General features: G+C 36.2%; 1 protein-coding gene and 1 non-coding gene across 5 annotated transcripts; both read right to left on the minus strand.

Moving 5' to 3' along the window:
* ZNF518A (zinc finger protein 518A) lies at positions 1–27,950 on the minus strand. Of its 4 annotated transcripts, none has more exons than XM_008701061.2 (6): positions 27,513–27,950; positions 24,939–25,024; positions 10,196–10,346; positions 7,440–7,489; positions 6,751–6,874; positions 1–6,611 (listed from the first exon to the last, which is right to left on the minus strand). In XM_008701061.2, the coding sequence occupies exon 6, from the start codon at positions 6,601–6,603 to the stop codon at positions 2,011–2,013; it is 4,593 nt and encodes a 1,530-aa protein (XP_008699283.2). In that variant the 5' UTR covers positions 6,604–6,611; positions 6,751–6,874; positions 7,440–7,489; positions 10,196–10,346; positions 24,939–25,024; positions 27,513–27,950; the 3' UTR covers positions 1–2,010. The 4 variants fall into 4 exon arrangements, with proteins under 4 accessions (XP_008699283.2, XP_040479806.1, XP_040479807.1 ...); XM_040623872.1 differs by having other exon boundaries at positions 24,895–25,024; XM_040623873.1 differs by lacking the exon at positions 27,513–27,950 and adding an exon at positions 26,960–27,098.
* LOC121101345 lies at positions 8,349–8,456 on the minus strand. The gene has a single exon (XR_005833340.1). It is a non-coding gene; the product is annotated as a U6 spliceosomal RNA (small nuclear RNA).

Genomic DNA, 27,950 nt, shown 5'->3' on the forward strand with positions numbered 1-27,950 from the left:
TTATTGTGTAAACACAAATTAAGATAAATTTAATTGAAGAAAATGTTCATTACAGAAATTAACATTGCTTACCATTCTTTAAACACCATATACATTATTAATATATACTGTATATTTCCAATCAACTCCATTCTTAGGCTCAATTTAAGAAACACAATTGTAACAGGTTTTATACAAAAAATACTTCACTAGGAAAGTAGACAAACTGCACAAAAAAAGTACATGTATAATGTGCATAGCAAGATAGCTTGAAGCATCTATGTATGGCTTTCTTTAAAATAAAACTTTTGGGGGAATGGGCCCATTTGGGACCTACTGTTACAGTTGACATATGTAAACTGTTTCACATCTTTTAGGCACTTGCTAACAATAGTGTTCAATCCCTGAAAAATGAATTTACCCAAAAAAAAAAAAATTCTACATCTAAAATAAAAACCAAGAAAATAACATGGGTAAAGTCTTACATAGTCCTTTTAAATTAAACAACCAGTTTTATTAGTGCATGCACAGAACTAAACTGAAAGAAAATAAACCTTTTATGTCAAAAATCTTCTGTGCAAAATTTACATAACTGAAAGATACAAAAATATGTACAGGTTTAAATTCTTTCTTATATACAGAAAAGAAGCCCTGAAGTTTTCAATCAATGAAAATGTTTAACACTTGTAGTAACAATATAACAAAAATTATACAGTAATTTGTAATACAACAACTCCATTATCCAATAATCCAACAAAATTTGATCCAAACTTACACGGTGGAGTTTCAGTCGATGATTCTGTTGTCATGAAAATATCCATTTTAAAACTCTACCTGCTGGGTATATCCCCTAGGAATCTGTCCTGAAGTTTCATGCCCTGCCACTGAGTCCACTATTAATGCTTCTTCATTTTCAACTGCCAACACTCGGTAAAACAATCTGCTTTGGGTTGTCAGTGAGACTAAAAAGGTGCTTACAAAAATGGTTTGTCCCAGTGTGTACATGTTCAGACACCTAACAGTAATTAAACAGTAAAAATCTGATTTGCTTTGCTAATCTTGCTTCAAAATATTGTTCCTGTAGAGTGATTCTTAATTTTCAAGAAAAGCCATTCCCTTGGAAGTGCTTCTATGTTCCACTTTTTAAATGGATGGAAACCAAGATAAAAATTGGCCATTTGGTTTATGGGGGACAAACAATTTAAATCAAATAAGCATAGTTCTGTGCAAGAGAATCACTGAAGATTATCACCAAATTCAGAAAAATGAGTTCAAGTTCTTTAATCAGACTTTAAACTGGACCAAGAGAGTTTAATTCTTCTTTTGAGGCCGCCCGTCTACTGCAATGCTTGACAAAGCCATTTAGAAAAAGAAAATCACCTTGGGAAGGTATTCCAATTCCTGATATGGGACACAGCGTAAGAGAAAAAAGATTTGCTTATGAAAAACTCTTTTCAAGCATCATGAGGTGTAACTGTAGTTAGTTAAATGTACTCTCAGAGGAGCCTAATACCCTTCAAAAGAACTACATTTAGCAGATGTAAAGTTAAGTTCTTTACTCAAGCTCTTAGTGTATCTTCACAAATGAGGAGAAACTCCTCCAGCTCCGTGGTGAAAGAGCTCCCCGTCTTCAAAGGAGCTACACTTATCAGATTCGTAAGGCTGGTGGAAGAAGAGAGGGAATGGAGCTGTCAGCCGTTACCCTCTACCAAGAGTCACTATATAACTAAATTGGGAAAACTGTTTTATTGAAATGTTCTTTAGCCCTAACTTCCCAAGGACACATTTTTAAAAATTAAATCAAGGTACATCTGTGCTGCAATTAGTTTCTTGCAAAACTTGTGTGTGCAGTGATAGCATTTTCAAATATCACACATAAGCTTTTTTAGTCTCCCATGGAAATACAGCCACTTTTCAGATGCTCAATTTTAGGTACTATATTGAAGTAGAAAATGTCTGCCTTAAGGTAATTCACACCATGTTTTCTTCTAAGATAATTTTACTTTTCTTTTCCTTGGTAACTACAGTAAATTATTCTAACATATTCCAATCACGAGTGGCTTCCATTAAATGTCTCTGCCCATGACCAGCCCAAGCATCCTGATTGTCAAATACTCTACCACAAAACCAACAGTTAAATTTAGCTTTCAGAACATTTTCAGAGGTAGTTTTCACAATCTGATAATTGTTTTTGCTTGTCTTTTTGAGGGTTAATTTTAGCACAAATCTTTCTTTCACAGAACTAACAGGTTTCAATGTTTTATGCCTTTTGGAAAACTCTTCATAAACTGTTTTTGAGGCGTTATCACAAACTGGCTTCAGTAAAGCACTGATAGTTCTTTTTGACAATGAAACCTTAAGTACACGTCCATTAAATTTAGCGATAGTTTTCATTACACTTACTACTTCTGGTGCATCTGCATCAGGATGATTCAAAACTACAACTGGCTGGTTTCTCCTAGGACATTTCACAAGCTGTTTGGAACTAAAGGGGAAAAGCCGCAAAGTTCTGACTGAATCTTTGGAAAGCCTTGGTGTGCTAAATCCAAAGGATTCACGGGCATCTTCAGGTTTAGACTTTTCTTTACACTTTCTATGTAATGTTGCTTTTTTTCTTGGAGGTTCTTCGTAACTATCCCTACACTTTCGTTTACAGTTTCTGTTTCTAGATACAAAGGCAGTGTCAGAATCTTTACTTCTTACATGAGTTTTTATTCTTGAAAATTTTTTTTTTGAAGTCTTTTTTCTATTGAAGTTTTTCTCAATTGTACAATTTGTTTTACACCTTAATACCCTGGTGTCTGAACGGTCAGTGAAACACACAGGTTCCTCAGAAGGTTCTGGGCATGTTGCAGTAGAAGTTATCACAATTTCATTTGCTGGCATCATATCATCTAGTAAGAAGGGTAAGGCATCTCTAGAAGATTCTGGCTCTCTCTGCTCTCCTCCTGTAGTCTGGTTAGATGGTACCCTGTCTTTCTGCAATGAGGATGCAGAGGTGCTTACAGACAGATTGTTAGCAGCAGTCACATTTAAAACAGGGTTAAAAATTTTCAGCAATATTTTTTGTGGTGTTCCTTCAGGTTTCTTTGGCTGTATGTTTTGATAATACGTACTATTTTGGACTATTTTAGGCTTAAGCAGCTCAGTCTTATTTGGCATCACACACTTTAAAAAAACAGCTTGTTTGCCATCAGGCAAGAGGGTATAAAGAGGTGGTTTTGGAAAAATCTCATTCTGCTGTTTTGCTGAGTCCAAGATATTCAACTTAGTGCCCTGATGTTCAGACACTGTATTAGGAATAGGAACAGCTTTCACTGAAGAATTTGCTGATGTTTTGATAATATAAGGGCCTTTTAATGGTAAAGTGTTTTCTGAGCTACTTTTCATGCTCAAACAACTGCCAATGCTGGAACAAAGTGCAGGTGTCAAACAATTACTGTTTGGTTCTACCTTTAAAAAAGGTGTTCTGCAAGGCTCCTTAGCTGTTGTTCCACAAGCTTGAGCACTCTCAGTTTTGACAGTGGAAACACCTTCGAGTTTCCCATTATTAAATGTTAAAATCATCCCAGGTTTCTTGTTTAAAAGAAGAGAAGCAGGTACACCTTGTGTATTAACCAATGGAAGTGGTCTTCCTGAAACAACATGCAATCCAGGCTTGTTAGCAATGTGCAATGGTACAAAAAAGCCTTTTGGAGTCTGAACAAATATAGCCTTTTTTGGTTCTGAATTCAGAAGTGGGCTCTGCCTATATAAAGAACCTAAATTTTGTGTAGTGGCTCGTAGTTTATCTTTTACGAGCTGCTGTGTTATTATTGCATCTGACTGAGTCTTAAGTAATGTGCCAATACCTGAAATTCTAGGTGTCTTTTCTGAATCTCTCACATCCTGTGGTATTGACAGATTTTGTTTTTCTTTTCCACATTTTAAACTCAGATCATTTGCAGGCACATTAACCCCTGTACTACCACATGGAATTGGAAAGATGCCATGTACTCTGAAGTCTTTTGGAGATTCAACTATTTTGCCTTCTCCCTCAAGCTTCTGAAATGACTGGTCACAATGAAGTGGCAAGCCTTTATCTGGAGTGTTACTATTACTAGAGTCTTGTTTTACCTCAGATTTTGTTTTTAATCCATCCTGAAGTAACTGGTTTACCTCAGGTGGCAAAAATTCTGATGCTTGTTGACTCTGGAGAGAGAAAACAGATGTGATTCTAGGCATCATAGGTGACTCAACATTAGAAATGCCATCCCACTTCGATTTTTCAGTCATGCTCTCTAAATTTTGATTTTCATTAGTGTATAAGTTCTGTCCATCAATGTTTTGTCCTTTTTCTAAAACACACTGTTCTTCAATTTCAGCTTGCATTTTTAAAGTTCCATCTTTAGTATTTAAAAGGCTAATAGATGCTAACATGCTATCTGGATTTGAGCTCTCCTTCCTCACCAGTGATAAAACGGATTCACTTATTGGATGCTGAACAACTGTCTTGCTTGATGAAGGTTCTTTTTGAGGGTTTTCACATGTTCCTGTTCCTGAAAACCTACGACGTTTATAAGAATTATTTACTTTTGAGTAATTATGAAAGGGCAATGATCCTTGGTTGGAAGATTCAGCAGGTAACTCAGAGTTGACATAATTAATGCAATAGTTATGCATATCTCCACTGTTGTATGCATTTTGTTTGGTAGTAGAGTTGACTTTATCTGGACTTTTAATGGCAGCACCTGATATCTCAGGGTGACTATGAGTAATATAACTTCCCCATAGGTCAATATTATCTTTTGTTTCAACTTTTGTGGTCAAATTCACTGATGCTGAAACCAATTCTGATGCTGACAAAGACACGTTTTTTTCATCATCCATTGTTTGAAGCATATTACTCGTTTGAGATAGCAAAGCCATTTCTTTTTCTGACGTTACTTTCCCTGGAAGTATAGGAGGAGATGAACATGAAAATGGAGTAGCTGCTTTCATGTAAACGGTGTCACTTAATTCAGCTGTTACTCCTGCTAAAAATCCAGCAGTGTCCAAAGTCTGGGGCTGCAAACTGGCAGTACTGTCCTTTGCAGCATCTGACTGTAAGCCTGGTGAATATAAACTCTGTTTATTGGTAGGTAACAATTTTATTACAATATGTTGTTTTCCATCCACCATCTTAAAGCCCATAAAATCAGCGCTGTAGTTAGCAGGAATTGTTATTCTATTATTTTTCACCATTAACACCGTAGGTCCTTGTACAGCAGTCTTCAAGAAACCTAGAGTAGAATTTGACCCCTCTTCAGCTCTATTACAATGCCCAGTGGACAGAAGACTTGGCTTTTCTGACTCTGACTCTGCAGGTTTATCATTATTCTCACAGTGTGGTCTTTCATCCTTTTCTTCATTTAAATGCTCTTGAACAAGATGGCTCTGGTCTTCAGATTTAGCCGGTGTTTTGTTCACTTTTTTAAGCACTGGAGTGCTTTTTTCTATACTTCTGTCACTTCCATTGTTGATCTTCTTGCGTTTCCAGAATGTCTTCCTTGATGCATCTATTCTGTATCTTTTCAGAATCAGCTTAAGTCCTGCTGAAGTTTTTGCCATCCTCTTTTCATATTTGTCTTTTTCCAGTTTTTCTTTCGCATATAAGTGTTCCTTGTGCAAAGTTATAACATGTCTTACCAGGTGCTCTCTCCTAGTGGCACCATAGCTACAATATTGACAAGTGAAGGGAAATGTACCAGAATGAACATGAAGGTGCTTCTGAAGCTCTCCTTTGGTAAAACATACATGATGGCACTTACCACATTTATAATGTATTTCGTTATGTCTATGAATGTGCTGAACAAATGTGCCAACATCCTGGGTGGAGAATTTGCACTTTTCACATTGAAAACTACCATTTACACAATGCGTGGATGCAAAATGCTTTGTCAAGTCTAATAAAGTATATACACTCTCATTGTTACAAATGTCACATTTTACTAAAGTGCTTCTATGTGTCCATCTGTGTTGTTTAAATATCTGGAAGTCATTTGCTGAAAAACTGCACATTTCACAAGGATATGAAGGTAATTCACCACGGTGCCACATTTGAAAGTGTTTCTGCAAATCATTCGGACTATATCGAGTGCTATCTCGGCATTTTAAACAGTTGAAATTGAGTATTTTTGCAGACATTTTTAAACCCTCTTCTTCAACTCTCTCAGACTTATGGAGCAACATACACTCCTCTACACAGCTTACAGTCTTTACACTGACAGATTTTCTTGCAGTCTGTGGTTGACGCTGAAATAATTTTCTGTATTTGTCAACTTCATGTTTCAAAAAGACTTCATTTGGAATATTTATCTTCGGCAAATCAATTTTCACATTTTTTAGTTCATAATGAAAACTACTTTCTGAAATTTTTGGCCTAGGTACTGATCTGAAAGTATCCACTATCTCATTTTTCACATCATAATCTTTTCTTAAAGTAGTTTGTTTTTCATCAAAAAATAACGGTTTCTGTTCAGATGGCATGATTTTACCAAAAAAATCCCAACTTCTTTTTTCTCTAAAAACTGAAGTTACTTGTAATTTATACAGGAAACAATACTGTGCCGACACATCTTCAAAATACCAGAATTTTTCCCACATTAACTCACCTAAAATCAAACAAAGAATTGAATTTTCATAAGCATCAGTAAATTTCATATTTTAAAGTTCGATACAAAATAGGAATGCTGATCAAACACATACATAAAAGATATAAAGGACCTGTTAAGTATTTTAAGAACAGCTTACCAAGAAGTAATAGCTTGAAGTAGAAATAACACTAATCTGGAAGTCAAGAAATACAAGTTTTACTTCCGGCTCTGCTCTCTGACACTGGGCAAGCTTCAACTTCTCTGAACCTCAGTTTTGTCATCTAAAGAAAACCACAATTGGATAAGCACCCTTAAGCTCTAAGATTTTTATATTAAGTTGATATTACAATATTTAAGCAGGATTTTAAAAATCTTAATGAAAACCATAACAATTTAAGTTACAATTACACAAACGTCTCCAATTACACACATGAACTATTAACTTCCTCACCTCCTTAGCTGACCCTATGACTATTACCTTGTGAGACATTCAACAGGCTTCTCTCCAGATTTTCTATTTCCTTAGTGCTTCAGAGATAATTTATATTTAAAATAAGTTTCATTTATCTAACAACAACAACAACAGAAGACATTATCTGGTCTTTCAAGTTATCATTACTAACTGATAAAAAAAAGAAAAGAGAAAAAAGAAAAGAAAAAGAAATGAAAAGGAATAGCACATTTTGCTGGGATACTATTAAAGTCTACCTACTACCTTCTTGGTTCCCAACCATTTTGGCTATTTGGCTTTTTGTCCGTAGAACTCAGGCAGAAGGCAGCAAGGAAAGCTCCTGGCTTATGAGAATGCACCCATTACTATCTGCCTCCATTAATTTCAACACTTACTCATTTGTGTTACTCTAGACAAGTCTCAATCTCTGTCTTCGTTTCTTCATCTATAAAGTGAAAAAAAAAATTAGTACTTTCCTTACCTTTCACAGTGGTTATTGTAAAGATTAAATGAGAAAACATATGAACAGTATCCTGTAAAGTGCTCTATCAACTGTAGCTATTATTACTGTATGTGATCACCATGAAATGACCCATTATGAGTTAAAATGCAAAGGATTAAAAAATAGTAAAGTAATAAGATGTGAGTAATATATTGCTGAGATTGGAATCTGAGTACTGCAGGTTCAGTAAAATATCAAAATGTGTATTAGAAGAATTATATTTTCTTACTTTTGTGATCTTAAATATATATGTATGAATAACAGACAAAATTAGATAAGCTAAAGAAAATAAAGTATAAATCAAATTGAGCTTCATCTGTAATGTCTAGTCAAAGGTCTCAGCTTTAAATTTCAATTAATCTAGGAGTGCCTGGCTGGCTCAGTAGGTAGAACATGTGACTCTTGATCTTGGGTTTTGAGTTCTAGCCCCACGCTGGGCAAAGATTGCTTAAATAAATAAAAACTTAAAAAAAAAATAAATTTAATGAATCTAAGTAACTAGATACTCTACTGTGTCAGGAAGGGAATATAATTAAAAGCGAAATTACATATTAAGAGACTCTTTTTATCTCTTTCACACTCAGTAATTTTGGTTGGGTCTAAAAAACACACTCTTTAATAGTCTTTAAATATATATATGCTAAACTGATAATGAATTCATTAGCAGGGTACCAGTTTACTGAATTTTTTTTTAGTAGTTAGAAATCACAATTTCATTATTCAGTGCCACACATTGTGCTCTGACTCATATCATTTCCTCAGAGTTCATCTGCAAAGGGTGTTAGGACTCTCAGGAACTGCACAAAATATGGAATGCTTCACAAATTTGCATGTCATCCTTTGCACAGGGGCCATGCTAATCTTCTCTGTATTGTTCCAATTTTAGTATATGTGCTGCTGAAGCATGCACTGGTTTTACATAACTATGTCTAATTTAGTAAAATATTAAAATTTTTACTTAAAATGTTTTATTATATTATTCAAAGCAAAATGTAAATACTTTTTCTTCAAAAGTAAGAAAAACTAAATAACTGGCTAGAATAAAGCTCAATGACACCTGGTGGACATTCCATACCAACTGAGAAGATTCCCTACAGAGTTTCCCATTCTCAACAGTGACAACCATCATAATCACTGGTGGAAATTTCACCATACCAGAATCTGAGGGTGAGGTTCAAAGAGGTGAAACTTTTAAGCACACCTATAATGGTTCTCCATTTGTCTGAATACCATATTGTGGTCATTCTGGATTATCCATACTCAAGCCTTTCTATTATACATATAATCAAGAAACTATATCATGGGTTTTATTACAAAAGGGAAATTGCTTCTTGCAGTAATATTACATGAGTTCAAAAATATATGTGTAATGCTAAAAATAGATCGATAATATTTCTAAGTATCAATTCCATTTCAAAATACCTACACAATTTAAATTTTTTAAGATAACACATACCCCAGAGTCTGACAACCAGTGTAAAAATAGGAAATAACTCAATCAACTACACTTACTAATAAATGCCTACTATGAATGTCAGTCATTTTGCTGGGTGCTATGGAAAAATTAAAAAACATGGTCCCTACCCTAGTGCAGCTTACAATCTGAAGGAAGAGAGGCAGGACATTAATACACTGCTTATTCAGAGTTGGCCACTCAGCAACCTCACCCTTCCAGGACGTGAAGAATAGAAAATAATTAAGTAGGATGCATGGCAGCTAAAACAGATGTTACAAAGTTCACCCATTAAAGTGTATGTCTTTTCAACACAGGCAAAACAGTGTTAATAAAATGGACCTTATAAGAAATCCACTTAGCTTTTACTCAACCTTGCTAACTGCTAAATAATTAATATTGAACATCAGTGTTTTTTTCATTTAATGAATGGCATGTACAATACAGTATTGGGGAAGTTTGTATATCTTAGGTAGTTTGGGGTTTGTTATTCACCCTCAAATTTTAAATCTGGAGAATCTATTTTGTCTCCAACCATGTTCAACCTGTAGTATGTGCAAACAATCAATGATTGTAGCAAATTATACTAGGGTTGCCACCTATGCGCAAAAAAATGTGTTGGGTGTTGTGAATTTCTCAGATAACATGAAAGAAGGAAAAGAGAAATTTTACTCTAATTTTAACCTTCCAACTAGCTAATGCTCTTTTCACTATAGTTCAATCTTTACCCCACCAACAAGGATTACTGATTTTAAATCTCCCATTTAAACTACTGCCCTCTCTCTACATATTATTACCTCATAAGACTTAACCAACATCTCCTCAAGCCCTGAAAGAATACTATTCGCATAAAGTATGCCTAGCGCTTTCAAGTAACCTGGAGAAGTGCCTGCATCAACGTGGCAACTTAAGCCATCTGATTTTCTTCTTCCAACTGCCCAATGAAACACAAACCAAAAAATAAAGTCCTACAAAATGACTAGAAACAACATTCCATACACGAATTGCAAGGTGTGTGGTAAGAAACAGTTCAGAGAGAGGAGAGTGAAAACAAATGCTAACCCACTGCCAAGTACCACTTTTAAAGAGGAATTTGCCTAGGGGACATTCATTTAATAAGCATTTAATAAGCATCTCTTATGCCCTAAGTAAGAAAGTAAAGGACATAAATCTGCCCACTTCCTCCCTGAACATACCTTGAGATTCTAGAAAGTGAGGACTTGAGAAGAAGATCATGTGGTACCCTTTGGGGAGACAGAAAGCTTAGGCTGAGGTATGGGAAGGAAGAGAATGAATCCAGAGTTTTGAGCTGGGTCCAGGGGTCGAGTTGGGACTTGTTAGCACCAGCTGTTGGAAAAGAGATAAAGAGGAAATTATTTCTGAACAAAGATAAATCTTCCTATATCCATGCCTATCTTCTGTTTAACAGTTCTGTCCTTCATCCACGTAAGTAAATTATCTCTAAGCTGTCATGAAAAAATTACATTAACTTCCCCCCTTCCTTTTAACTAAAAAACTGAAAAAATTTTGGTTCATTCTTTAAGAATTCATCTCAACTACCAATGCCATCAAAAATTAAGTAGGCAGAAACATCACTAGCTGCAGCAGGTCAACAAAGAGAAAATAACCTGAACACTTAGAGAAACCTCTCCCCATTTCCCCATCCAGCAATGAAAAACAGTAACCATACAAAAGTTACTACTACCGGAAAAAGGAGAAAGCTTAGGGGGGAAAAATCAAGTAGTTATTGGCAATTTCAGTAAGACCTGAGATAATATACTAAAAAAAAGAAAACTAAGAACATACCACCATGAAAGAGAGAACATACCACCATGAAAGAGAGAACAAAGTAGATGGGAGAGAAATAATGATTTTGAAAACAAGAAAAAAATAACATTCGAGTTTGGGTTTTTCTCTTGAAGACGTGAATTTTCAAAATCAAAGGCTCCTCAAATGCCAGAAAAGATTATAAGTGAGAAGAGAATATAAGACTCAATGTTTACAACTTATCCAGTCAAATTTTTGAGTTTAAAAAATAAAAATGAAATGCTACAAAAAAAAGGTAGAGAGGGAGAATTACCTAAAAAGGTATTCGATTTTTCATCAGCAATGTCAACTTTAATCAGAAATCAATATTAATCAGACATTTTACTCACAATTCTAAATGCTAGAAGACAATGGAATGATATTTACAGAGTTCTGAGGAAAACAGATTAACTGAAGAATTAATTCTATACACAGGAAAAATCATATGTAAAGGAAAAACACAATTTTAGATGTACAAAGATTTAGAGACTATACTACATATGTACTCTTTCTGGAATAAAGTTTCAAGTAAATACTTTAACAAAATTAAATTTCAATCAGAAAAAAAAGACTTAAAAAAGGAAATAATGTGTTGTTACAGAAGAAACATCTGTCAACAATAAAATCTATGAAACAGAAATAAAAGTAAATATTTTGTTAATACAGTTAGGAAAAGCAGAAAAGATTGCAGAAGGAGAACACTTATAACACACTAGGTCCTTAAAAAAAAGCAAGAGGTCCTTAAAAAAAAGTAACAACAGGAAACAGGAGCTATGACAACAGTAACAAATTTCTGATGCTGGAAAGCAGATAAATTAGTAAATGACCCTGCAGACCCAAGAAAACTTAATCCCAGAGTGGGGAAGGCTAAGAACTAACCTATTTTACACTCTGAATCTTCGAAAGGCTTAGGAACTGGCAGTACCAAGTAACTATGCAGAAAGGAGGAGAAAGCTAAAACAAAAAGAAATTTGGAGAAAGCTGCTTGAGCTCTGGTTAGATGCTAAGATTCCCTTCCCCACTCTATCCGCTAGGTCACTGCCATTTCCCCACCACAGCGGATGCCTGCAGGTTTATTCTCTGCAGAAGAAAACAGACTCTCTTCAACAGGGGCTACCAGACACAGTTGAGAGTGGGTACTGTACATACCAAAAGCACGAGAATTAAATGACCGTATATGGAGGAGACACAAAGCCCACCCCAGGCCCCTTATTCCCCCTTCTACACTGGCTCCTACGCTAAAAGAGTGCTACTAAAAATATGGTCTGCTGACGGTCCATGAAACATTAGTCACCAGTCCATAACAAGTATGTACAGAAACTAAGAGTTAAGCATTTAAAAACTACTATAGCAACTTTACAGAGTTAAGTTTCTATCTGCTGAATCGAACAATAAAAATGTGGACTTTTATTTTGTATGCCTTCATTTTTAAAATTTCATTTTCTAGTAATAGAGGCACTATGATACCCTAATGATACAATCTTTATAAAGAACAGTTTGCTATATTTATTTATTTACATTTACTATAACATAATTCATTTTATGTTATAATTACATATATGATTATATATATAATATAGTATATATTTTATGATACACAAAATATAAATCTATACATGACCAGGAAGAAAGTATATAATTTCTGATTTACTTCTAGAAATGTATCCTAACGGTAATAATCAGGTTCACTGAAGCACTGCCTACAAAAATCACAAAATCAAAAATAACAAAATGTCCACCAATAAATAAATTATGGTATTTTCATTCAATGGAATATTATTCAATTTTAAAAACAATACTGTAAACCTACATTTATTAATAGGAAGATATCCAAGATACAGTCAATGAAAAAAACAGAAAACAAACAGTAGACACATGAGGAGTTAATTTGTTCAAATACTGATAGGTGTATAGAGAATAGATGGGATAAGCAAAACACATGGGCCCACACAACCTTCACAGTAAAAAGAGTATGCATATAAAAATGTTTATAGTGATTACTGGTTATCCTTAGGTTAGTGTTTCTTAAAATGTCCTTGGATCACTACGGCCTCCACACTAGCAAACTTCCTTATCACAGCACAAGCAAACAGCTTACATTTGGATGTAATGAAAATGACCTCTTTGCCTCTAGACCACACTGTTACAAAACTTTATCAAAAAATGGCATGAAGTCGTGAAAATTTTGAAATTCTCAAGCAAAGTAAGTGAATTCTGTGGTAAACCGAGTTTTTTCTGAACTTAAAATAGTAAAACTGATGCCAGCACAAAGTTGAGAAATATTGACACTAAAGGCAGAAATCAAAACAAAATAGGTATCATTCAACATCGCACTCCTAGCATCAGTACACAGGTACCCAATCACACCCATGCAGAAAAGACTGTACAACAGCCATAAAGTTATTGGCAAACACTATACTCTGAGAATAAAAAATTAAGCTATGTTACTCATATAAATTCATGCTACTGAGAGGTAATTTTTTTGCTTATTTAACAGTTAATTTGTGAGCCATGAGGTTACCTTAAAAAGTAAGTAAAGGAAGTTGGCAGCCCCAGAGTAAGTTATGAATGCACCGTTGTTATACAAATACAAAGCTGTATTTTATATAGAAAACAAATGGTATTCAACTAATATGCTTCCTGATCTTAGTACATTGTTACAAGAAAAAAAAATTTAAATAAGGTAAAAAGAAATTAAAACTTAAAAAAAAAGATAAATAGGAAAACTGTAACACTGATCTCAATTTGACTATTATTTTTGTATACAGGTATCCCCTGCTTTCTGAAAGTTTGCTTTTCAAAAGTTCGCATTATACCACTTCACTTACAAACCTACGTCAGTAAGTTTTTTGCTAACCAAAAGAAATCCAAAGAGGGCTTCTGTTTTCATAAAAAAAAGTGAAGAACAAAATCAGTGTTCAGCCTTTGTTTTGCAGCGATCTGTTATAGAGGGAGCACGCAGCCCAAGCAGTGAGAATGGCATCACCAAGCTCCTTCCCAGGAACTACAATTCACTATGTCAGCATCAAGAGGCCATAGCTTCAAACTGTGTCTGTGGGCATCTGTGCTTTATCTCAATTATTTTGTGCCTCCACCAGCAAGATGTGCCCCCTAAGATATCAGAAAAGCCTAAGACTAAGGTTATTTTTGGGGTCTGAGAACACTCAAAAATTTCCACATGAATTAGCGGTAACTGCTTCTTTGCTTTATACCATTTCAACTTACAAAAGGTTTCATAAGGATGCTCTATTTTCAGATAGTGGGGGAAACCTTTATACTACACAAAGAAACAAACAGCAAGGATAATGGTGAACTATTTTTATATCAGTTAAGCATATTATTCTTTAAAGAAGTACTGGTTTTCATCTGACAAAATTTTATTCAGAATTTTCCTTTTGGATGCTATCTTTAATAGTTTTAATCCTGGCATTATGGAGAATACATAAAATGAATTGGAATAATTTCCACCACTTCATCTCCTCCAAAATAGTTCACTTAATCATGAGAATTGCCTACTCCTTAAAATTACACAACTGTACCAAAAATACCATATGGGCCTGATACCTCTTTGGATTTTAGGCCTTACAAACCTTTGTGCAAGCTCTTCTATGGTTTCTGGGCTCTAAAGGGTTTCTACTGCTTGACTTATTTTCTGCAATTTACATTTTCCTTGAAAATAACCAATTTCCTTCACATTGTCTAAGTATACTTCCATAAACCTCAATTTTAACAACCTATCCTACAGAAATAAAAGCACAACATATGTAATAGTATCATTTAAATGTCCATGAGATGGAGAATTAAGTAAATTATGGAACAACCACCCACGTGAAAACATTATAAACAAAAAGGTTTATGTATTAGATTTCATTGTGAATTTTTTTTTTCATTTTAAAAAAAGGAAGTTACAGATGAAAGCATGTAATACATTTTTATATTAGGAGGAAAGATCCTCATTTTCATGTCAGGAGCAAGATACTACAGGGCTACGTTTGTATAAGCACAGACAAGTCTACAGTAAGATAAATCACCCAAACTACTGACAAAAAGTTAATTTTCTTAGGGAATGACAGCACAGCAGAGCAAAAAATAAACGTACCCAAACAGCAGGTAGAGAATCATCAACCCTTCTAAGTACTCTCGAGTGAAACCAAGAGGACACTGTTACTACCACAAGTCTTTACTGAGGCTTGAGTCTATTCCTGCCCTTTAATTCTAGGAAATCTTACATCCTTAAAATAATTCCTCCTTTTCAGCTTATCCTGACTTATAGTACTTTAAGCTAGTTCTATTACTTGTAACCAGACTCTTAAGACATTAAGCTGACAGATCAATGTTGACTGCATTTAATTCACAAAAAGGTAGGTTTTGTGATGATCCTTTAAAGAGGAGTAGACTTAAACTTGCAAAAATGGAGCAAAGGCTATCTAGACCAGAAAAACAGAGTAACACTGGAAGAAAAGCATTTTTCTCCCATGGCACTGTGGGATCTAGATCACACAGAAAATGTATAATGGAGAGGTTAAGTGAGAACAGACTACAGAGGACAGATTTGAACTTGAAATGAAAGGTAACCAGGAGCCATGGTGAGTTCATGAGCAGAGAGAAGTTATAAAAGCAGTATTTTAGAAATATTATTAGAATAGTACTAGAAAGCAAGATACATTAGAAACAGTAAAAATAGAAGTCAGAAAAGTAGAGGACTAACTGACAATCCAAATAAAAAGTGAGGAACCAGAGAACTGGCAATGTTAGCATAGGTTAGGAATCACACAGAGAAATTTTAAAAAGATGATTCCCAAAGTAAAATGCCAAGGATAAGAAACACCTGAATAGAGGAAAGTAAATCAAAAAACACCATTCCTAGAATTTTGTTTGCTTTCTGCAACAGATTAAAGAGCAAAGACATTCTACAGTCTTTAGCTTTACTGAAAGGATATAAAAAGAATCTACATGCTCTTTATAAACATTCCAGTTGCTTACGCATTAAAGAACTAAAAAACTCTGATTTTAGCTTCCCCTCATTTCTAACTCAGCATGTACCTCTGTAACCTAACTCGTCACATCACACAGAAAGGCTAATATAATTAGTCATTATTTTGTATAACAATTTCATTCCTTGAGTCATCGAATTTTTTTCTACAGAGATAACTGAATTCAAAACAGTATATGAATATATAACTAGAAATAAAACAAAAGAAGCATGCAGCAAGAAGAGCTTACTGAAAAAAACCCCAAGGTTCTGCCTAAAAGGGATCTAGAAGAAAATTACATAAAAACCTAAAACTTATTTTAAAAACAGAACCTTATAATGCCTTCAAAATAATAATCTTTTCATGACTTAAAACACAAATTCTGGGCTTACTTTTTTTGTAGCTGCTTTAGGTTTTTAAAAAGTTTACCTGTAGGGCTAATAACTATCGTATTTTAAATAAGTGAAAGAGTAAGTTTTGTAGAATATATAAAATAAAAGGCAGCTCCCTCCAAATTGTGGCCTAATAAGCAACTTAAACACAGAAAAGAGAAATGAAGAGTTAAATATGCTAAGGTAATTAAGATACAGAAAGATTCAAAATGCTAGTATACATGTGAGCCATGTACCACTCAGGTAGGTTGGTGATACTGGCTGGTATACAATTATGAAGGAGTCCAAAATCAAAAGTTAAAATACAGAAGCAGTTCCTGGTTCAGGTTCATCTTCTTTCTTATTACTGACATGACGACTACATACGTAATGTACAGTGCCCAATATCTAAGATGCTTTCCGCCCCCCTACCTACACACCTTTATTTATTTGTTCATCCTGTTCCTTTCACCAGGCTTGTCACCCCTTCTATCTTCTCAGTACTGGTCGAACTTCCTTTCTAATTCTATCTCCTATAGGGACATGAAACCTGCAATACACACTAATCTCTCCCTTCTCGGAATATCCATTTAAAGTACAGCCATTGCTCGCCACTTCATTACACTGCTTTATAGTTACATCATTTCATGTTTAAGTTTTACCTCCCAAGGTAATTCATAATCTTCTTAAAAACAAGTTCTATTTTATATTTTTCATTCATCCCTCACAAAAAACAAGATGATTGGTACACAGGGTCCTAACACACTCCTGACTCATTTCGTCTTTTATTTGCAACCCAAATATCTGACTTCCTGTGATTTTAGATTAAATTACTTTATAGCAAATGCTACAAATCATGTAAACTTTTTTCTGCAATGGAATTTTATTTAAAACACACACACACATATGCTCATGCTCAGAAATCACATTTTCAGAAAGTGGAAATTGGGAGAAAAATCAGAAGTAATCTACCCAAAGTGAAATAGAAACCACTGAATTTAGTATGGGAAGGAGAAAGATTATTTCATCTCTTGTTCTTTTGTTCTTTTGTCATTTTGCTGTGGCAGTGATGTAGATTAGGCAGATTTTACTTAAGATTTTGGAACACATGGTGTGGGAGGAAATTAAAAGATTTATGGCTACTTGGGGCACCTGGGTGGCTCAGTCGTTAAGCATCTGCCTTCAGCTCAGGGCGTGATACCAGGGTCCTGGGATCGAGCCCCACATCAGGCTCCTCCACTGGGAGCCTGCTTCTTCCTCTCCCATTCCCTCCTGCTTGTGTTCCCTCTCTCTCTCTGGCTGTCTCTGTCTGTGTCAAATAAATAAATAAAATATTTAAAAAAAAAGATTTATGGCTACTTGATTGGGACAACATGCATCAACATGCAACCCATTTACCCTCGGTTTCCCAAACTAATATAAACTATTCCATTTTTCTCTGGCTCTATAAAAAGCACTTGTCTATAACAGAAGCAAATTCTACTCCCCAGACTTCCCCACCTTAGCAATACTGCACCACAATCCATCCAGTTACTCATCCCAGAAATCAAGGACTCATTGTGCATCCTCTTTCCCCTGCTCCCACGCTAATCCATAAGCAAGACCTGTCAATTCTATCTCCAAAGTACATCCTGAATTCTTCTCTCCATCTCCACTGTCATCTCAGTCCACTGTCATCTATAACTTGGATTAAAATAACCTTCTAACTGGCATTCACGCTTCTCTCTTGCCCACCACATTCCTCTGAATCCATTCTCCACACAGGAGCAAACGTGATCTTAATATAAAATAGATCACAATGCTCCCTGCTTTAAAATCTGCAGTGGCTTCCCAAAGCACTTCAAATAAAGTTCAATCTCTGCCAAAGCTTACAAGGAGCAGTGACATCTGGTACTGTACCTCTTTCTTAAACTTCACCTCACACCACTCTCCTCATCTGTTAATATACTCCAGCAAGCTACCATAGATAGTCTCTCAGTTCCTCAAATACTCCTTCTTCCTTATCTCAGGCATTTGCACCTGCTGTTCCCTGCTTGAATTGTTCCTTTTCCTATTCTTCAAATGGCTAGATCTTTCTTATCTTTTAGGTCTCAGCTCAAATATCACCTCAGAAAGGCCTTCCTCAATCTATAAATCATTACTTCTCTAACAGAAAAAATTATTCTCTAGCTAAACCCCTGTATTTCTTTTTTGTAACACTTTGGCAATATTTTATGTATTTGCCAATTTATTTTCTGTCTCTACCAATGGAATAAAAGCTGCATAAGCATAAGGAACACATCTGTCATGTTTTTTGCTCTATCACCAGCATCTGGCATAGTGCTGGGCATGTAGCTAGCACGAATCTGTGCCAGTCTTCGTTCTAAACACTGAGAATACAGCGGTGACCAAAAAAACAAACCCCCCCACCCCGTGGACATAACACTCTGCTAGTTATTTACATGACAAAGTAAGTAAATTATTTAATATATTCAAACACCACAAGTGCTGCGGAGATAAATAAAACAGAGAAAAACAGGCAGAACTAGAGAGTTGCAATTTTAAATGTGAAGTCAGGTAGCCCTCATTTGAAAAAGTCTTATTTGAGTCAAGATTCTAAGAAGTGGAGGCAGAAAGCGTTCCAAGAAAAGAAATAGTAAGTGCTAACACCAAGTACAGAGCGCGCCTAACATGTTCAGAGACTAGAAAGAAGAACGTCAGTATGACTGAAACAAAAAACACCAGAGGGAAAGCAGCAGGAGATGAAGTTAAAGATGTAATGGAACCAAACAAGGCCTTGAGGGACACCAAAAGGACTTTGGTTTTACTATAAATGAGATGGGAAGCTACTGGAGCATTTGGGGTAGAGAAATAAGTTGAGTGATTTTTTAGAGGATCACTCTGGCTGCAATGTTAAGAACAGAGTATCTGGGAAGGAGGTAAAAGTGAGAGCCAGAAGACCAATTTGGAGATAATTACACTACAACTGCCAGGAGAGAGATGATGGCGACATGAGACAATGGTGGAGACATTGGTGGAGACAATGAGGCATCGTTAGACCATGGATATGTTGTGATGACAGAGCCAAAGAAGATGCTGATAGACTGTTTGGTCTGTAAAGAGAAAAGAGTATGTCAAGTGTTAACTCTAAAAGTCCTATCCTAAGCAACTGGAAGAAATGAATTGCTATTTATTAATATAGAAAGACTGTGTGGGGGGCGCCTGGGTGGCATACCAGTTAAGCGTCTGCCTTCGGCTCAGGGCGTGATCCCGGCGTTAGGGGATCGAGCCCCACATCAGGCTCCTCCGCTGGGAGCCTGCTTCTTTCTCTCCCACTCCCCCTGCTTGTGTTCCCTCTCTCGCTGGCTGTCTCTCTGTTAAATAAATAAATAAAATCTTAAAAAAAAAAAAAAAAGAAAAGAAAAGAAAGACTCTGTGGAAACAGTAAGTACAGAAAGTATATCAAGAGTTCAGTTTTAGCCATACAGAATTTGAGATATCTCAAATTGATATCCAAGGGGAAAATATGGATATGTAGCTGAATACAGAATACAGAGATCTAGGGGTAAAATAAAATTTTGGGAGTCACTGGTGTGTGTATATATTTATGCATACAGAACTGAATGAAATCACCAAGGAGTAAGTACACAAAGAGAAAAGTCCAAGGCCCAAGCCTTGAGATACTACAACATTTAGAGTAAAAAGAGGAGGAAAAAAACAGCTAAGCTAGTAAGAATGAAAGGAATGACCAGTGAGGTAAGTTAGGAGAGTGGTGTCCTGAAAGCAAAGAGTTTCCAGGATCAGGGATTGATCAACTCTCTCAAGCAAGATTAGGACTGAGAACTGACCACTGGACTTAATGTCAAGACCACTGGTAACACTGATCAGCCCCATAGAAGGGCTGACTAGCACGGATTTAAGAGGAAATGGGAAGAAGAGAAATGGAGATGTCGTACAGACAACTCTTCTAAGGAGTTTTAGTATAAAAGAACAAGAGAAGAACTGAAGTAGAGTTATTTTCTTGTTTTGTTTTTTTAAAACTGGGAGAAATTACAGCATTACTGCATGCTTACAAAAATCATCCAACAAAAATAGAAAAATTGATGATGAGGGAGAAAAAACAAAGAGATGCAGTAGCAATGTCCTTCACTGGGTGAGAAGGGGTGGGATCTAGTGAACAAGTCGAAGAGGTGAACTTAGAAAATAATAAAGATAACTGATCTATAGTTACTAGAGAGGAGGATAATGGGAAGGTGTGAGTAGGAGAAGCTGTGGAATAAAACGCCTCATTAAATCTATGATAAGTGGTCCACAGCCAACAGCCTGTGGGCCAAATGTAGCCTGCTGCCTTTTTTGTAAATTAAGTTTCATTAAAACATAGCCACATTCGTTCATTTACATACTGTTTATGGCTGCTATCATGTTACAACAGCAGCTGATAGGTGCAAAGAAACCATATTGCCCACAAAGCCTAAAATATATACTATCTGACCATTTACAGCAAAAGTTTGCCAACCCTGGTATATAGGAATGCTCAAAATGTTAATTCTCTTGAGTTGAAGATCAGCTAACTGGTTACTGAAGAAGGTTAAGTAAACAACAGCATTTAATGAAAGAATTAACCTATACATCATTCCTAGTATCTGAAGCTCAAAACAAATATTATGTGCGTAATCAAACATTAATTTCATTCCTTATCTTTCTCAGAATGTTTTTATATCTACTGCAACATTAGTTTTGAACTGGCTGTATCTCTAGAGGAAGGGTATGGTTTTGACACCGTTACTATGAGATCTCTCAACAAAGGGGGAAATAAGAAGAAACTAATTTTTTATATATGTATATAACATGTATAAAACAGAACAGCATTGCAGATTAATGACTTGTTTTTAAAAAAATTTCAAGGCAGAGGAATATAACAAGATCTTTTCCACAACTAAATTTCCATCACTTGATTACACTTATTTTGTATCTTAGCATCAGACGTGGCATCACACTAAAGAAATATAAACATTTAATTCAAAGAAATCCCCACCTTAGCATAAAATAAAATGTGTTTGGCTTTCCAAATGCCTCATACATGGATTTAAAATACTCAACCTTATATCTCACTTCCTCTCATTCCCCAAAATACAAATTGTTACAGTCAAACCAATCTCCTCCCCATCTTGGATCAGCCCTATTTTCAATTCCATCCTTTCCTCCATACTTTTTGCCTAACAAAACTGGACTAATAAGTTAAAATCCATTTGCAGTGGTACCTCCTTCAAGAAACCTGCCAGCCCTAATTTCCTTCCTATCAGAACTCAGACTTAAAATCCATACCACACAACTGCACATTCATTTATCTGCTGTTTGTATTGTTTCATATATGTTAATCTGGATTCCTTATCTAAACTACAAGCACTTTGAAGGCAAAGAATTCGTTTTATTCTTTCCTATTACTAAAATACTGAGCACAGCACTGATTATTCTCAACACATTCTTATCGATCAGTGTAACCTAAACATATAAAAATATGCTACATTAAAGGAAGTCCATCATCCACTCAGCTAGTAGGTATAATCCTTGACTATCCAGACAGTTGCACATACTTGTACATAGTAGACACTCAACAAATGTTTGTAGGTTGAATGAAGGACTGAATGTATATATGAATGATGAACAATGGGCATCTTTCATAAAGTGGAAGAAAAGGGCAAACTGTAGATGGATGTGATCAACTTGAAGCTATAGATACTAAATTCTTAAGGTACAAATATCCATCAGAACATTTTCTGCTGCAATCCAATTCAAACTCATTTGTATACAAAATTTTGACACATGGGACTGGGAAGGACACCACGGTAACTGACAGGATCAAAAGAAAACCATGGATATCTCTTACCTTGGTCCCTAGAACTGAAACTGGCATGCTATCTCCACCCATCTCCAATTTAAATATGGCTTCACTTTCTCCTGCTACAGATGGGGTTCTTATACATGTGGGAAAGAATGTCACTAACACCCTACCAGATTAGTAACTTTAAAGAAAAGGGAGCATGTTTCTCCTAGCATTCATATATCAATTTAAAAGGATTCTTGATTAACAAGATTCTGCTTGTTTAACAGGCAATCACTGTTGCAATAGGGATGACTAGGCTTGGGTTATAAGACTATATGATTGGTCTAACCACTCATAACAGGGGAGAGATGGCTCCCCAAACGAAGAGATATTGAGTTGACAAAATTAATATACAGCTGGCCCTTGAATAAGACAGCTTTGAACCATGAAGGTCCAATTACACATGGATTTTTCTGATACAGTACTGTAAATGTATTCTTCTCTTCCTTATGATTTTAATAATATTTCCTCTTCTCTAGCCTACTTTATTATCATTTGTTATCAAGAAACAACAATTGCTGGAGAGGATGTGGAGAAAGGGGATCCCTCCTACATTGTTGGTGGGAATGCAAGTTGGTACAGCCACTCTGGAAAACAGTGTGGAGGTCCCTTAAAAAGTTAAAAATTGAGCTACCCTATGAGCCAGCTATTGCACTACTGGGTATTTATCCCAAAGATACAGACATAGTGAAGAGAAGGGCCATATGCACCCCAATGTTCATAGCAGCATTGTCCACAATAGCTAAATCGTGGAAGGAACCAAGATGCCCTTCAACAGATGACTGGATTAAGAAGTTGTGGTCCATATATACAATGGAATATTACTCAGCTATCAAAAAGAACGAGTTCTCAACATTTGCTGCAACATGGACGGCACTGGAGGAGATAATGCTAAGTGAAATAAGTCAAGCAGAGAAAGACAATTATCATATGATTTCTCTCATCTATGGAACATAAGAACTAGGAACATCGGTAGGGGAAGGAAGGGATAAAGAAAGGGGGGTAATCAGAAGGGGGAATGAAGCATGAGAGACTATGGACTCTGAGAAACAAACTGAGGGCTTCAGAGGGGAGGGGGGGTGGGAGAATGGGATAGACTGGTGATGGGTATTAAGGAGGGCACGTATTGCATGGTGCACTGGGTGTTATACGCAACTAATGAATCACTGAACTTTACATCAGAAACCAGGGATGTACTGTATGGTGACTAACATAATAAAAAAACATTAAAATAAAAAAAAAAAGAATACAGTATCTAATACATATAACATACAACATGTTAATCAACTATTCATGCTATCAGTAAGGCTTCCAGTCAACAGAAGGCTTAGAGTAGTTAAGTTTTATGGGAGTCAAAAGAATACATGCAGATTTTCAATTGTGTGGTGGGCCAGTTTCCCTAACCCCTGCATTGTTCAAGGTCAACAAATACATTTTTTTTTCTACCAGCTACAACCTTTAACAATCCAATTTTAATTAGGAATTAGTGATGATTTTACCACACTGTGAAATTATTTGACTTTCCATGAAACCAATATTTTTCAGCTATTACCATTTCTTGAAATGAGACCCATGTAAGACCTACTTAATTATCCTAAGCTTCAAGTCATGCAACTTCATTCTGATATTGTGATATCTGTTTCATGCAGTCATACCAATCGTGATTTTAAAATTTAGTCAGACTTTGCTCACAATTTTTCAAGATGGAATAATCCAAATCATTTTGGTCAGTCATCATATAGCAGCCTCTTGTTTACTTCATTACATTTGAAGTTTTCATTCTTCATTATATTACTTTTTCTGAGAATTTTGGATCAAACACAGTAAAGAAAATTCTTAGCACTCAGCATTTACTTTATTCAGAACAACACAGTACCCATGTGAACCTAATTCAGTAAGAGGACAACAAATGTTATATAGGAAGCAATTACACATATAAATGAACATTAAGTAATTACCCAGTATCTAAGCTTTGTTGCTCCCTACTCACTGTAGTTGTTAAGACATTAACTTCTAATAAAATAAAACATTCCTGCCTTTGTGAAAAATGGCCCTGAAATCAAAGCCATCTACTAGTAAAACTCATGGTAAAACATGGTTACCATTACTGAAGTAATAATTTCAGTTGGGTATAGTCTACTTCAGCTATTTTAGTAGTTATGTACATAATCTTATCTTTAATTTAGGGTTAACTTACGGGTATACTTATTGTATTTGGTGAGGGGAATTAAATGATACTGTGGTATCCCAGTACCTATCCAAAACAAACAGTAAGAGACACTCATGTTTCAAGGGTAGATAAACCATGTTTTTGTACAAGGGTACGGTATTTTCCGCTGAATTTTCAAAGCTTTCCTTATAATACCATGAATCTGATGGCAGATTTTTTTTTTTCCTTCTTTTTGTTCACGCTAGGATATTCAGAAGATTGTCTTCAGGAAACCAGTCATAACTCCACAGTGATTCTCAAGTACCTTTTCTGATTCATAATGTAGATGCCATTAATCATGATATAAGTATATTTCAGTTTTTCTTTAGGTGCATTACTTTGCACTTATTAGAGCAAAACACAAACACTCTTCTGGTCATTTATACAACTTCAAAACATCTTCCAACCATATATAACTCTATCATTCATTACCCAGAAGCCCTTAATGCTGTCTTTATGTTTAGAAGAATATAGTTAAAATTATCTTTAGATCACTAATAAAGTATTAAATAATAAACTATGAAACCAAAATGACCTTTTTTGCTTACATTAAAAGAAAACCTGTAAGTATTTTATTTTATCTACGCCAAAAGTAAAACTATAACTTATGAAATCTTATGTATACATAACTATTTTACTTTATTTTGTCCAATATCAAAACATATTAACTTACTGCTTAATAAACTACATGCTGTAATACTTCGATCTTTACCATACCTCCTTCTTCAAGGAACAAAAGGCACGCAATTTAATGCTTGGACAAAGCCACAATCAGGAACAGTGATCAAAAGAAGAGACGATATCTGGAAATGAAGACCAAGATTTTAAAACTGACTGCAAAACCTGTTAGTAAAATGTTTTTATACTCTTGATTCAATTATGCTTCATATTCAACTTATGTGCTTAAATTTAAGAGGAAAAAGAAAACCTCTCTGCACTTTTGGCAAATAACCCAACATTGCTACTCCATGATAACATGTCATAAATTTATAAAAATCACAAAACTCAAAGCTTAGAAGGGAGCTTAGGCTCAATATAATTCACTTTGTTTATTTCAAGATCAGGAAAATGAATCTTGCCAAAATCAAAAACCTAGAACAATCTAGGTCTGATTCCAAGCCAGATACCCTACTACCACAATATTACCTCTTTATACTCATTTGTGCTAACATCCCATGAAAATTGCTCACTGCATGAAGCCAATACCCCCATACAGAACTGAAACACTCAGAGCCTACACACCTGAAATCAGATAATAAAAATTTCAACTTCATTCCAATTATTTTCTTCTACTTATAGTGCTTTATCACAAAACATTTAGTAGAGTCCCTGAAGGAAACTGAGCAAGACTCAAGTCTTTTATCATCCAAAAAAAAAAAAAAAAAAGAGTTGTATTAAGTGATCTAAAGCAAACAATGCTTCCATAAGAGCAATTCCAAACAGAAAAGTAAACAATGGAAGTATATTAAAGGACATGTTTAAAGTATAATCTAAAGACAAATTGTGTATTTATGCTAAAATATATCCTCTGGAATGCTTCAAGATACAAGAACTTGGGACCACATATACTATTAAGAAAGAATAGGATAGGATTTAAAGTGTGATAATGATTTTAAAAAAAACTCAACCATTTAAAAGCTCATAATCAATGCACATAGTAGGTTTTCATTGTGGTTGTTACCCTTTTACCCTTCCATAAAACCAGATATAGCGTTCTGAATTGATATTTATCCTTACTTTCACTGCAACAATTAAGGAATAATTTGGATGTGCAAAACAGGTCGGATACCTGCATTTTACCCCTCCCTTCCCTTTTGTTAACAATTTTCTAAAGCTGGGGCTCATCTTATTTATAAGAATTTTAACAAAAATGAACATGGTCTACTATGCTTATCATCCTCATGAAATGCTAACGCCCTGAAAAATGTTAAACACAATGCAATGTTTTTCTTTATGAATATCAGAAACATAAACAGTTTTGCTAAAAGATAATGAATCCATTTCTATGGATTTGCAGTTAAAACTTTGAAAGATGTCAGGGTATTTCACTCCGTCAATTTAAATGGTTTCTATCTGTTCAACCAGAGAATACTAACTTTAAGGTACACTTATATCAGATCCCTGGCTGCATAAAAAACAGTAAACTAGGCCTAACACACACTTAAGTTAATGAAATTCCTACCCTGATGTACAGTTTGGTGTCTTGTTTCACCATTGCTACAAACACACAAAGTTCAGCATTCTTACGAATTCCTTAAATATTGACTTATTTTATTTTTCTGGTGTTTTTTAGACTTTTGATATCAAACATACTCAACGAATGTTTTGGCTAAAATAGTTCACAAATACTAAACGCCCCCAAATTTAGACCTAAAAAGAAAACTGAACCTAAACTTTTGTATTCTGAACCTTAAAGCTACCATATCTGTTTTGTTGGTCTCCTTAAACGAGTTACAACATTTTACCTCATATACATTCACCCTATATATTTTCCATTACCATATCCATCTAGGAATAGACTGTCTACTTGACAATGAGGACACCATGTTAAGAACAGACTCAAAATGGACCCTACAAGTGAGAAAGCCAGTTACAAAGAAATCCATCTGCCACTGGGTGTGGTTGGGGTCTGCAAGAAGGGCGCCTTTGGCCAACTCTGTAGAGGAGGGAGCGCGCGCCAGAGAGCTGAGCGTATCTGCAAAAAAAAAAGACCTCCAATGACCAGAGACTGGACCCACAATGGGGACGCCGTCGAGTCGGACTGCCGTGGGCCTGCGAATCTACAGCTCGAGGGGTGCGGTCGCAGCAGTACCCATGCTCTCTCCACCAGCCCCGGAACGCGCCGAGTGCGTGCTTCGAGCGCCGCGCGCCCCGCTCCGTCCCAAACACCGCGCCCGATCCGCCCCTTCCTCCGGGGTTCGGCTCCCCTCGGGCGCGCGGAGGCACACTGTCGCCGCGCTCCCGCTCCAGCTTCTAGGCTGTGGGAGAATGTAGAGTTCAAAAAGCCCGAACGTAGTGCAAACCCAGCTAAGAAGCGGAAGATTAGCTCTAGCAGCCTGCAGGAGCGCCGAGTAAAAGAACCGACTTCTCTAGAAAAACTTTGCGGCAAGTTAGGCGGAAGCGCTGAATAGCCGGGACTATTTAGCAGGCGCTTCCTATCACAAGAGGCGGATCCCTGAGCCGGTTCAGGGGACCCTGATACCCCCACAAACTCGCATTTTGCCCCCTGGCTGGCCATCTAGAAGTCCCGGCATCCTAACAAGTCTGGGCGGCCCCGCTCATAGGGAATACCTGTCGTGGTCCCCATTGCCTGCGAGTCCCTGATGGCGGCCATTACGCTTCCATCCGGGTATTGCCGAAAAGCCGATCTCGGCGCTACCGGGAGCGCACGCTGCGGCGGAGGGATCCGCCGGGCTGTACCTGAGGCGAGCGGAAGAGGACGGAGGCCGGCAGGGTCCGCCCCTCAGCCTGGCGAGACTAGGCCATTGAGCTGGACTCGCCGCTGACCTCTCAAATTAGCGCGTTTCCTCGATGCCCGCCACGCCAGTGACTCACTCTCCCCGTGTGCTCTCCAGCAGCTGGAGAGATCCTACTGCCAATGTTATGGTAGACAGACCTCTACTGTATGCTCTTCAGAGTAGACACCAGAAGCAGGAACTGTGGTCTTGGCAAGCCCTTACTGACTGGGAATGGTCTCAACCCTGAGATTTTAATCATTTCCGGCTTTGC

Source organism: Ursus maritimus, unplaced genomic scaffold (assembly GCF_017311325.1).
Source record: "Ursus maritimus isolate PB19 unplaced genomic scaffold, ASM1731132v1 scaffold_7, whole genome shotgun sequence".
Taxonomy (NCBI): domain Eukaryota; kingdom Metazoa; phylum Chordata; class Mammalia; order Carnivora; family Ursidae; genus Ursus; species Ursus maritimus.

Coding starts and splice junctions, on each gene's coding strand:
- ZNF518A (XM_008701061.2), bottom strand. CDS start 6,603: ATGTGGGAAAAATTCTGGTATTTTGAAGATGTGTCGGCACAGTATTGT.